Source organism: Sorex fumeus, unplaced genomic scaffold, assembly GCF_029834395.1.
Source record: "Sorex fumeus unplaced genomic scaffold, SorFum_2.1 ptg000063l, whole genome shotgun sequence".
Taxonomy (NCBI): Eukaryota; Metazoa; Chordata; class Mammalia; order Eulipotyphla; family Soricidae; genus Sorex; species Sorex fumeus.
The window spans coordinates 54,272,805-54,285,594 of NW_026606120.1; the positions used below are offsets into that span (position 1 = coordinate 54,272,805).

Here is a 12,790-nt window from a genome sequence, read left to right on the forward strand (position 1 = left end):
AAATGCCGGGGTGCTGTGGTGCCCTCCAGGAATGGCCTTGAAACCCGCCTGACCGCCTTTGTGGAGGCTGGTACTCAGTGGAAGCACGTGGACTGAGGGTCTGCACACCTGAAGCCGTGCCCCTTGACTGCCCACCCGCTGCCCTTGGTGCCCAGCGGGGCCCAGCATGTGTGGGCGAAGGATGGGTCACTAGAGCACTGACCCTAGCTGCTGTGACGGTGGCAGCTGCTCTCCCAGAGGGGCCCCACCCCAAGGCACCCGGAGCCAGTGACTCTCGTGAGAGCCTCTGACCTTGACGGCACAGGGAGAGCTGCTCCCCAGCTCTGAAGGTGCGTGGATGGGAGCAAAGGCAACTTCCCACTCAGAAAGTGGTTTTGGGGGACGTCAGTGTCAAGTGCTGAGGGAGGGAGCAAGACTGACTCAGCAATCCTTGAGCTGGGGTTCTAAGGTGAGAACTTCTAACAATGGGGCCAGAGTGATAGTACAATGGGTAGGGTGTTAGCCTTGCATGTAGCTGACCCGGATTCAATCCCTGGCATCCTATATAGTTCCCCCCACCACCCACCCCATCCCCCTTGCCCCAGCACTGCCAGGGGTAATTCCTGAGTGCAGAGTCAGGAGTAGCCCCTGAGCACCACTGCCAGGTATGGCCGAAAAACTGAAAAAATTAGAAAGAGAAATAACAATGGGGCTGAAGGGATAGTACAGTGGGCAGGGCAGTTGCCTTGCTCATGCCTGGCCTGAATCAATTCCCGGCACCCCAAGTACCACCAGGAGTGATCCTTGAGCACAGAACCAAGAATAAGCCCAAAACAATAAAAATTATAACCAGACATAAAAGTGATTTATTTGGTCAACAGCTGGGGCCTGCCCTGGGCAGAGCTGATGGGAGAGAAGGCAGCAGACACCGCCCGGGCCAGCACCTGCGAGGTCCAAGCGATGCCCTCCATGGCCGCCTGCGCCAGGCAGGTTCCCACTGGGGCAGTCAAAGACAGAGGCTTCGTTCTCCAGCCACCTCCTGATCCCAGGGGGAGGCAAGTCCAAGTGTGAGTCCGAGAGAGCCAGAGATTCCTCATCTTCTCCATCTGCGGGCAACAGGAAGAGGATGGGGCTGGTGCTCCAACTGGGACCTCACCCAGGGCCCTCCCAAGGCGGCCTGGCACAAACCGCGGGGCACATGTCTGCTTCAACCATCTTGTCTGCTGAGGTCTGACACTACCCTCTGCCCCGACTTTCAGGATCGTACCCCGAGGGGCACAAGGTCTCAGGATCAAGGCTATAAGCCTCCCCCCAACCCCCCCTCCCCTGCATCTCCCTAGCCCAGTAAGGTCCAGTCTCCCCCTTGCCCTGGGCACTAGTTCCCTCCGGGGCACCTGGGCACTCTAAAGTCCTCCTAATGTTCCACCCCAGAAGGGAAAGTCGCACGGAGCGAACCTAGGGACATCATAGTCGAGCAGCCACCCGCCATCTCCCCAAACTCACATCCGGAGGCATTTGTCCTTGCCCCCACTGGCCACTCTCTGCCCGTCTGGACTCCAGTCCACAGCATACACCTGAGTGGGGAGCAGAGGCCAGTGAGAAGGGCTGTGGGGAACAGGGCTCCAGCTGCCCCCCCAAGCCCTGTCCGCCCATGGGGGTCACCGTGCCTCATCCGCGTGGCCTGGCAGGTCCATGGACAGCTTCTGGGCCTTCACGTCCCACACCTTCAGTGTGCTGTCACTGCTGCCGCTGACCAGGAGTCGGCTGTCGGCCGACCAGGCAATCTGGTACACGGCAGCCACGTGGCCCCGCAGGGAAGCCAGGTACCTGCGCCAGGGAAGAACATTGGATGGCCACTGGAGCTGCCCATTCGCCTGGCGGGGGGCCCTCTGTGGCTGCCATGGGGCTACTTGTGTCACAGTGGCCCTGGAGCGCCCACGTGCCTGTCTCCAGAGCAAGGCTGCTGCTGCCCCTTGCCAGGTCTTGGTGCCTGTGCGACTCCGTGGGCCTTAGGGTCCAAGGTGGCCATCTGTGCAGCTCCCCTGCCCCCACCCAGCAGCTGCCTCCTGGAAGGTGGCAGGGAGTGACGGCCTCAGTTTCCTTCCCCGTCTCTGGTTTCTTGGGGTCACACCCAGCGATGCTCGGGGCTTACTCCTGGTTCTGCACTCAGGGATCACTCTTGGTGGGCTCAGGGGACCCTATGGGATGCCAGGATCGAACCTGGGTTGGTGTCGTGCAAGGCAAGTGCCCTCCCCGCTATGCTGTCTTCTAGGCCCCCAGTTTCCTTCCCAACAAGGAAGCAAAGGGCTTACTTTACAGCCCTGCAGTGTGGAGGGTCACAAAAGAGACGGAGGCCCCCGTTAGCCCCAAACGGGGTTCTCCTAGTCCCCTTCCTCTTGGTGCCTTTCCTCCACGATACTTAGCCCCCAGAGCACTGCATCTCAACGCCCCCTCCCCTCCCAGGGCTGCAAGCAGATTCGCCTGCTGACCTCCCATCACAAGGCCCCGACAGGAAAGCCGGCTGGTGCCTCCCAGTCCTCTGCAGCAGCCCCTTAGGAAAGCGACTGGCATTTCATGGGCCGCATTTAAGAGGACACAGCCGCTGGGAAAAGCCACGTCATCCCCTGCCAGGAGCACGCCTCTTCCCAAACAGCAGTGCCCCCCTCACCCCCCCGACAGCCCACTCACTTGCCCGTCCTGCCATCCCACAGCTTGATGGACTTGTCGAAGGAGGCACTGGCGATGATGCGGGCGTCGGGGGAGAAGCGCACCTGGTTGATGAGGGCCTGGTGTCCTGTCATGCGTGCAAGGGGCTTCTTGTCCTCTGCGGGGGTCCACAGGTATAAGGTGAAGTCATCGGAGCCAGACACCATCCTCTCAGGGCCCTGGCCCTAGGGGAGGCAGAGCGCAAGCCTCTTGGGGCAGGACCCAGGCCAAGACAACCTGCCATGGGAGCCAGGGGGCTGGGCAGTCACCCTCCCTCCCCCCCAGAAGAAAGGGCACAGGGGGCAGTTGGCAAGGTCTCGGTTCCCATGAAAAGGCAAGGCTGCGAATGGCATGATGGGAGCTCATGGGGCTTGTGTGTGTGTAGCTGCACAGCACCCAGTGTACAGACATATTTTTGGCCATACCCTGCGGTGCTCGGGGGCTATTCCTGGCTTTTTGTTCAGAAGAGACCCTGGCAATGCTAAGGGGACTGTACCTGATGCCGAAGAGCCAATCAGGGCCACCGGCCAAAGCAGCTTCTTGCAAGGCAAGTGCCTTCCCTTCTATACTCTCTCTGGTCCCCTACACGGGAACTTCTGAAGTTGACACAAGCAATTGGATGCCTCCAGATAGAACAGAGAGGGCTGGAGCGATAGTACAGTGGGTAGGTCGTTTGCCTTGCATGCGGCCGACCTGGGTTTGATTCCTAGCATCCCATATGGTTCCCCGAGCACTGCCAGGAGTAATTCCTGAGCACAAAGCCAGGAGTAACCCCTGTACATCGCTGGGTGTGACCCCTGGCCCTCCCCTCCCCCAAAAAAACAAGGAATAGAGAGTGTTGGATAACACTGGTATGGTTTGTCCTTGCTCTTCCCAAAGGGAGTTTAGATTTGCCCAGTTACTCCCACCAACAGTGCTCCCGAGCCACACCCAATTCCATCAGGCACTAATAATCCTATATTGCTTTTCTCTTTCCTTTGTCCTTTGCATGGTTGGTTTAGCAATGTCCTTTTTGTATAGACAAAGGAAAACAGTTCATGCTGTGCTTTTGTAATATGTGAATTAATTGACTCAATAATGTTTACACCTGGGCATTCCTCATGTTTACTTGACTAGGCCTCAGTGTTGCCCTTAGTTCCTAACACCCCAAAACGGGGGTCCCTCCGAGGGACAAGAATGGGCCCAGGGCAAGCCGGAAGCTACCCTGGCTTCAAAAAGGGCCACGCTAATTGCCATATGAAGTATAAGTGACGAGCACGGTCATGGAACAAACTCATGACCCAAAAGCAACTGAGTAAGGACCCTGTGAGGTTAGAAAAAACTAACCTGGCCTGAGGACTGTAGTCTGGGATATACGGCAAGACAGGAGGAGCCACTCTTTAAGCTTTAATACTCTTTAATACATCTCTTATTGTGTTCATACAAAATGACAAAACATTAGTATTCAATGGTTGTCTAAATGGATTACTAGAAAGGAGAAAGCAATATGCCCTTAGATGGAATCCCGCCCTTGAGCAGATCTAGTGATCTAGAGTGCTAAACCCCCAGAAAAGATTTTGTCCTTGAGTTAATCTAGAACTTCCGCTGAAGGACTTTACATCTGTTTATTGTTGTGATAATGTTCAACCACATCTATATGTACCCCCCTTATTTCACAATTTCTGATTTTTTTTTCTTTTTGGGTCATACCCCATGATGCTCAGGGGTTACTCCTGGCTCTGTGCTCAGAAATTACTCCTGGCGGTGCTTGGGGGAACCACATGGGATGCTGGGAATCGAACCTGGGGTTGGCCACATGCAAGGCAAACACCCTCCCTGCTGTGTAAGTGCTCTAGCCCCAATTTCTGATTTCTATGTAACTATGCTCTAAGAAGAAAAACAGGCCACTGATTACCAACCAGCTGTGGTCCTGTTCCTTGTTGTCAGCTGGCTGGGAGAACAGTTCTCGGCCAATGAATGCACCCAGTTTGAATTTACAGGAGAGATATGCAAGGGTGAGGGATTCTCACTATCTACCCTGTTCTGGGGAATACACCTGGCAATGTTTAGGGCTGAACCCTCGCTTTGCATTCAGGATCACTCCTGGTGGGGCTCAGGGGATCGAACCCAGGTTGGCTGTGCGCAAGGCAAGTGCCCCACCATCTACCTTTACCTGAAACTCAGACCACATGAAAGAGTCACTTAGATAAATGTCACTTGAGAAAGAAACAAGTAGCAAGAAAGCAAAGCAAAAACATTCCCTAGCATAAAGATTTTTAGGATGGCACACGAATGTACCATCACGCATGTAACTTTCTAGAAAAGAAATCAGAAGACCTGAGTGGGGGGGCGCGGGAGGGCTGGGGACACACTCACCCGCACCAGGTTGTACCGCTTCAGAGCCCTCTCCTTCCACTCCACCACTGTCCAGGCCACCGCGGGGGAGGGAGAGCGAACAAGGCTGATGAGAAAACGGAAGGGAAAGCCCAGCCTGGGCTGGCCCCTCCCCCAGCGCCCCCACCGGCCTTCTCCTGGCACTCACAGGACCCCTGGAGGTCTTGGGGATTGATGGTGGCCTCCGCTGGCTCGAAGGCGCCCGTGCGCAGGGCGTAGTCAGTGCTGAGTGCCAAGGTGTTCACCCAGTGGCCGTGGCCCTGCAGGGTCCGGCACAGCACGCCCTGGGAGGGGGAGAAGGGAACAGCATGTCCGATTGCAGGTGGACGCCCCCACGTGCTCCAGCCCGGGGAGCTGCAGCCCCGCAGGGCGCCCAGAAGAGCCTGGAAGAGCTGGGGCCCAGGGTCAGCGCCCCGAAGACCCAGGGCACAATCTCTGTGATCTGCCACCACCACTCTGGGCCCAGCGCTCTGCATTCGGGAAACAAGGCCCCAAGCCCAGTCCGTAGTCCCTGGAAATGGGGGTCAGGGAAGGAACGGAAGCCAGGACAGATGAAAGGGGGGCCAGGCTGCGGAACGGCAGATTCACTCAGCAGCGCAGCCGGGCTCCGGGCTGCCCAAGGCAGAAATGCTGGAACCTGCCCCTGCAGCCCCCTCCCCCAGGGGCCCCCCCGGGTCATCCCCACCCACGTACGTCATGAGCGCGCCACACTTTGATGGTCCGGTCCTGGGAGGAGGAGTACAGGAGCCCGTCGCCGCCCCACCGGACACACGTGACCGAGTGCGTGTGACTCGTGAGGATGCGCTCGCAGCGGCCGCCGACCGTGTCCCACACCCGCACGCTGCCGTCCTTGGAGCTGCTGGCCACGTAGCGGCACTCAGGGTTGCTGCGGGGAGGGAGGGACGGGGAGTGGGGATGGTGGAATAAGCGTCACTGTGGAGGTGTTCGTTTATCTGGGTGCCACACTGTCAGCACCCAACAGAGCACGTGTTGGCAGGACCAAATTCCCCAGCGGGTGCGATAGTACAGCAGGGAGGGCGTCTGCCTTGCGCAAGGCAGACCTAGATTCCACCCCCCCCCCCCCATCCCAAATGGCTCTTGAGCACCACCAGGAGTAAAAATTCCTCAGCACAGAGCCAGGAGTAGCCCCTGAGCATTGTAGGGTGTGACCCCAAAAAGCAAAGAGCCAGGAAAAAAACAAAAAACACCCCCAAAATCCCAAACCAAAACAACCCAAATCAATTCAGGGCTCCCACACATGCAAAGCACATGCTTCAGCCCTCTGAGCCAGCTGCATGGTGGCCCCCTGTGTTGTGGGGTGCTCATGGCTTATTACTCCTGGCAGGGCTCAGGTCGTAATATGTTGTACCAGGGATCGACGAACCCAGATAAGCACCATGGAGGGCAGGCACCTAACCTGGTGTACAACCTCCCTGGCCCTGTGGCTGTTTTTGTTTCTTACTCCCTGCCCCTGGCTTACTCGGGGATCACTCTTGGCAGTGAAAAGGGACTGTATCAAACCCGGATGGACCAGATGCGAGGCAAACGCCCTGCCCGCCGTGCTATCACTCCAGCACCCCCACTGCTGTTTTTAAGTGTCATTCCTATTCCCCTCCCACCTCCCAATTCCCACAGCCCATACACAGACTGGGATCACACCTGGTCTGGGTCTGGGGGACAGAGCACTCTACCAGGGAACCACGCCTGGGCTGGGACCCTCCTGATGACCCCCCCCCCCCCCCACACACACTCTCGCAACGGTCAGCAGGGGCACTTACATGTGGAGGGGCTCCCAGCTCAGCCCGGTGATCCACTTGCTGTGGCCGGTGAGGGCCCTGCCCACCTGCTTCCCTGTGCTCGGGTCCCACAGAAGAATCTGAAGGGTAGAAGCTCATCAGACACCTTTTCCCCTACCCCCTCAATCTCTCCCTTGTCCCACCGAAGATTCCCCCAGCATTCTTCCCTTCTCCCAACCTGTAGATCCCCGGACGTGGCTCTGGCCCAGGTACCCGGATGGAAACCCATAGTGCTGTCCTGACCGCCATCCACCTGGGCTTTCAATTCCTTTTCACGTTTTTTTTTTTGTTTTGTTTTGTTTTTTGCTTTTTGGGTCACACCTGGCGATGCGCAGGAGTTACTCCTGGCTCTGCACTCAGGAATTACCCCTGGCAGTGCTCAAGGGACCATATGGGATGCTGGGAACTGAACCCGGGTTGGTCGCATGCAAGGCAAACGCCCTACCCTCTGTGCTATTGCTCCGGCCCCTTTTCACGTTCTTTTTGCTATTGTTTTGCTGTTTTTGCTTTTTGGGTCACACCCAGTGATGCTCAGTTGTTACTTCTGGCAGTAATAGGGGGGGTCATATGGGATACTGGGGATTGAACCTGGGCCGGCCACATTCAAGGCAAACAACCTACCCGCTGTACTATCGCTTGGGCTCCTTCTTTTTGTGTTCATGATCCTGGGGCCACACATGCGAGCTCAGGGGCTACTCCTAGTCCCAGTACTGGGGGAATCACTCCTGCCTTGGTGGTGCTCAAGGGACCATGTGGTGCCAGGATCCAACCGAGGCCCACTGCAGAGCGGAGCATGTGCTCTGGCCCTTTCTGGCCCTTGGTGCGCTCTGCGCAGTCTTTTGGCTGCCAGGATGAAACCTGGGTCCTAAGACGTGTGGTACACGTACCTGGCCGTTTTTGCAGCCTGAGGCCAACTTCAGGCCGTCTGGGGACCAGGAAACGGCGAGGACCCAGTGCCTGTGTCCTGAGAAAGGGGAGAGGGAGGCATCAATCTGTGCCCACCCACCCCCGGGGTGTGGCCACACCTGGCACACTGCCAGAGCTCCAACTACTGAGTAAAAAAAATGTGTGATAGAAGCAACAGCATGAAAGGAGAGATGTGGCTTTCTGGGAGGACCTACCCCCAGGGGGAGGCTGCCCCGTTCTGACACCTCCTCAGGTGACACAGCTAAAGTGTGCTTAGGGGACCCCATGGTGCCGGGGATGGAACCTGGTGTCCCATACGCAGAGCCTGTGCTCGGTGCACTGTGCTCTCCCAAGCCCCAATCTTGGCTTATTTCTCTATTAATTCCTCAGGCTCGCTGTGGTTGCTACCCAGGAGCTCAGTTGTCCAGGATGCTAAAGGGGTGGAGTCAGTTCTGCAACCGCTCAGGAACCAGTTGTGAAGTGTGTGTGTGGGGGGGAGGGGTGCAGGGGGGGCTGTTGCATTCCCCCAACCCCCCACAGTAAGCACATACTGACCCTGACATGTGAAGTGTGGCGTCTCTGTGCTGAGATCCCAGAAGCGCACCGTGGTGTCCCCAGAGCCACTGGCCAGGTACCTGGGGGTGGGGGGCAGAGAGTGAGCCTGACCCTGCAGTGAGCATCCTCTGTACCACACCTGGGCACCTGTGCTCCCTACGGTCTCCTGCGAGCAGACTTCCCTCTCTATAGGGTGGGAAGAAGGTTAACACTGGTGCCATTAGCAGACCCTTGGCCCTAGGCCATCTCTCTTCTCTTCCTTTCTAAGAGGAAAGGACAACCAGACTAGATGCCTCTCATCATCCTCATGGGCCTGCCCGAAGGCAGAGGATGCAGCTTCAGGGGAAGGATGCAGCTGGAAAGTCACGTGGCCTGCCTGGATCTTAGAGTACTGAAAGGATCCTCTAAGGTGGGTGTCTTTGGCCTTTGGGGTCCAAGTTCCACCATGAAGTTCTTTACTTGCAATCTGAGCCCAGAGTTTGGGGGTGGGGGGAGGTGTCTAAAAAAAGCCAAGAGCCCCACTGACAGTAACACAGGTTAGTAATACGTGTACCCACCCCTATCGGAGCCACCATGATCCTGCAGCTGTCCTTACTTTCCCGTGGGGCTGAAGGCCACGGAAATGATGGCCTCGCTGTGCATCTTCAGCGAACTGGTGCAGCGGGTCACGGCACGGACCCGGAAGATAGCCTGTGGCTGGTAGATGATGTCCAGAACCTTCTCTGTCTCCACCGCCTGCGACTCCAGTGTCTTTGCCAGTGAGGAGACGATCTCAGCATCGTGGACATAGAAAGCCAATGGCACGGGATCCTCCTGGAGGGGGTCAGCAAACAGAGGGCAACTCCCCGTCAAAGCAGGGGCAGGGCCCAGTGACAAGGAGCTATGGGGTGGGGAGCTTCTTCCAGCAATGCTCCCGGGACACCACAGCACCTCCAGGGCCTTGGAGCATCAGCTTTTAATCCTCTAAAAATTATTAAGACGGGTTGAAGCAATAGCACAGCGGGTAGGGCGTTTGCCTTGCACGTAGCCAACCTGGGTTCGATTCCCAGCATCCCATATGGTCCCCTGAGCACCGCCAGGGGTAATGCCTGAGTGCAGAGCCAGGAGTAACCCCTGTGCATCGCTGGGTGTGACCCAAAACGGAAAAAAAAAATTACTAAGACTTTCACATGACACGTCAACATCCTTCCTCTTCATAAAATACTCCCCCAGTGCCCTATCCAGAGAGACAGCACAGCAGGGAGGGCATTTGCCTTGAATGAGGCTGACCCGGGTTTGATCCCATATGGTCCCCCAAGTATCACTAGGAATAATTCCTAAGTGCAGAGCCAGGAGTAAGCCCCAAGCATTGCTGGAAGTGGCCAAAACCAAAATTAAATAAATACTCCACATAATATGCTTGCTTTGCATGTGGCCCACTAGGTCTGGCATAGTATGCCCCCCTCCCCCACACCAGGAGAGTAAGCCCAGAGCACCACCGGGTATGGCCCAAGAACCAAAAAAAAAAAAAGCAGATTCTTCCTTTGCCTCTTCACCTGGTGTGTGAGTGGTGAGTAGTTTGCACTGGGGTTCAGGTACTGCATTTTTGTACTAGGCCACATCCAGCAATGCTCAGGGATCACTCCTGGCCCTGCTTGGGGACCATTTGGGAGTAGGAGCTAGCTGGGGTCAGTGTGCATGAAACTAAGTGCCTTACCTGTTACACCATTCTTCCGGGTCCTGCATTTTGTTTTGGATCACACCTGGCTTTTTTTTTTGGGGGGGGGGGTCACACCCGGCGATGCTCAGGGGTTACTCCTGGCTCTGTGCTATCACTCTGGCCCCACAACTGGCAATTCTTAGGATTACTCCTGGTGCACTCAGGAGACCATATGGGATACCAGGGATCTAACCTGGTCAGTGACAAAGGCAAACGCCCTCCCTGCTGTACCATAGCTCTGGCCCCTGGACGGTTTTGAGGCCACACGGGGCAGTGCCCAGAGGCTATTCAGATCTTGGTCTCAGAGTGGCCAGCTGCACTGGGGGTGGCTCAGAGACCAAAGCCTTGTTGGGGATGTGATCAAAACTGGGCCTCCCGCAAGCGAAGTTCACACTATCCCTCTGGCTCGGTTCCAGACACTGCTTGTTCATTAATTTACACTGCATTTTACTTTACCCCTTGGGGGGTGGGGTGGGAGGGACACTGCATTTTAAAGCACCATCACCGGCAGCACTTTGACAACACCCGCTTGGAAGGGCCAAGGGTTTGAGTCTGACACTTGTGCTTCTGCAGAAGTCCCATTTCGAGTCTATCACCTACCGCGCAGGTCCCATAACACGCCTCCCGGCCAGGCTGGACTGGACTGGCAGGGGCTGCGGCGATGTTTCCGAAACGCAGCGCCTGTCCGGACACCCACACCCCCCTCCGACGACCCCCTACTGCCCCACCCCACCCCGCCACCCCCGCCAACGGCCCGAGCGGGGGTCGGCACCCAGTGCGGGTGCCCCGGGGCGTCCCCGAGCCCCACCTCCCCCGCGAGTCCCGCGGGGGCCGCGCACCTGGGCCAGCAGGGCGTTGCACACGAGCTGCAGCTTGTCCGGGGTGATGTCCACGGGCACGTCGAACGGGGAGCCCAGCCGCGCCCCCTCCTCATCCTTGAACTGCACCAGCAGCCGCTGCACGTCGCGCACCGCCGCCTCCTCCTGCTCCAACAGGCACAGCGGGCATCAGCCGGGACGTCCCGAGACCTCCCCCGCGCCCCCGAGACCCCGGCCCCGCCGCCCGCTCCGCGTCCACCTACCGCATCCGCCGCTGCCGCCTCGGCCGCCGCCATCCTTGCCGCGTCCCACGTGGAGGAGGAGCAGGAAGACGCGGGCGGGACGGAGCGCCGCCCCCATGGCCCCGGCGGCGCCGCCGCGCGCGCCCTCGCCCTCTGCTGTTGCGGAGGGGAAGTGCAACGTCGCGCCCCGGCGGGAGGCGCGAGGGGAGGAGGCGGTGTGGGTACCCGTAGCAGGGGATGCTGCTTTCACGCTCGCTGACTCCGGATGAGCGCACGATACAGATGGTCTTGGCATTTTCGGAACAGAGATATTAAAATTTTTTTTTCTCCGTGCGTCGTAGGTGAGGAGATCGGAGCTCTGAGCAGGTCACTAATTCCCCCGCCCACACCAATATTTTAGAGGTCAATGAGATTGAACCCCTGGACTGTCAGAACCCCTGCAGCGCGACGGATAACACTATTAGGTCGAATGCTGACCTTGTCTTTTTTTTAAAAATGCATCAAATCAATAGTAATTCTTCATTAATTTAATTATTTTTATTTTATTATTTTTATTTTTGGTCGACTCCCGGCGATGCTCAAGGGGCCCTATGGGATGCTGGGGAATCGAACAGGGGTCAGTTGCAGGCAAGGCAAACGCTACACCCGCTGTACTATTGCTCTGGCCCCTAGTAATTCTTGGATGCATAAAAGCCTTAATTACCTCCTACAGTTTTTTTTTTAACATCTATGGTCAGTAGTAATGATAACGACCATGCTAACGATGTCAGGCATTGGTCTAAGTGCTTCCCAGATACAGAATTTAGTCTTCACTGCTCTCTTCCCTGTTACAGACTAACGGACTAAAGGGATTTCCCTCCGCCCAGACTGTCAGCCCATCCTGAATCTATTTGCTCCATCTACTGCCACCTGCTGGCCTCTCATCTCATTCGATTTCCTACGATTTCCTCCCTGTTTCCCTTCTGCTTCCTCCTTGCGTTCTCCACACTGCAACCAGGCTGACGTCTTTTGTTTTGTTCCCCTGATTTGTTGTTGCTGCCCTCTCTGGGGGTTGACCCCTCATGGCACCGGATCCCGACAGCTGTGCCAGGAAGAAGCTTAGTGCCTGGGCTGCATCTCAAGGCTCCCACTGCAGCTTGTCTGGGGTGATGTTCCCGGGTATGTGGACATCCTGCAGGCACTCTGCCATTGCACGACAGCTCCTGGCCCCATGTGGTGAGGTTTTCAAACCAAAACATTGCTGTGACTCACCAGTCTAAAGTCTCAGTGACTGGAATTACACTCTGGGGGGAAAGTCAAATGCTTGGTGTTCACTCAGCCACACCTTTCCAGCTGTTCCTCTGTCTTTAAGATAAAATCTTTTCAGCTTTCTCTTGGTTTTTCCAAACTGTGATCATCCTGCATCCATGTACTCCCCGTGTGCCTGGATAGAGCTTATAAAGAAGCAATTGGGATTACAAAAGGCCCTCAAGGGAGAAGGCTGTTTCCTCCTAAGAGCAGTTCCTGGATCATCATCCCTTCTCTCTGTAGTCCCACTCAACAGAGATGACACAAAGGCATAGCAAGAAGGTGGCTCTGAACAACCCAGGAAGGTGGTGTCTCACCATTCACAGCCCTGTGGCACCAGATCTTGACTTTGAAGCCAGACAGGTTTAGATTTCATATCTTCTTAAAGCTGAGTATATTCCTTGGTGTGTTTATACCACGTATTTATCT

General features: G+C 56.6%; 1 protein-coding gene across 1 annotated transcript; it reads right to left on the reverse strand.

Annotated features, from left to right (window-relative positions):
* Window positions 1-886: 886 nt before the first annotated feature.
* Window positions 887-11,134, reverse strand: NLE1 (notchless homolog 1). The gene is made up of 13 exons (XM_056127508.1): window positions 11,096-11,134; window positions 10,854-10,997; window positions 8,911-9,128; window positions 8,316-8,395; window positions 7,742-7,818; window positions 6,837-6,934; window positions 5,752-5,944; window positions 5,207-5,342; window positions 5,041-5,087; window positions 2,668-2,870; window positions 1,647-1,806; window positions 1,483-1,553; window positions 887-1,085 (listed from the first exon to the last, which is right to left on the reverse strand). Exons 1-13 carry the CDS (start codon window positions 11,126-11,128, stop codon window positions 1,073-1,075), a joined length of 1,473 nt encoding a protein of 490 aa, XP_055983483.1. The 5' UTR covers window positions 11,129-11,134; the 3' UTR covers window positions 887-1,072.
* Between the last annotated feature and the right edge of the window lie 1,656 nt (window positions 11,135-12,790).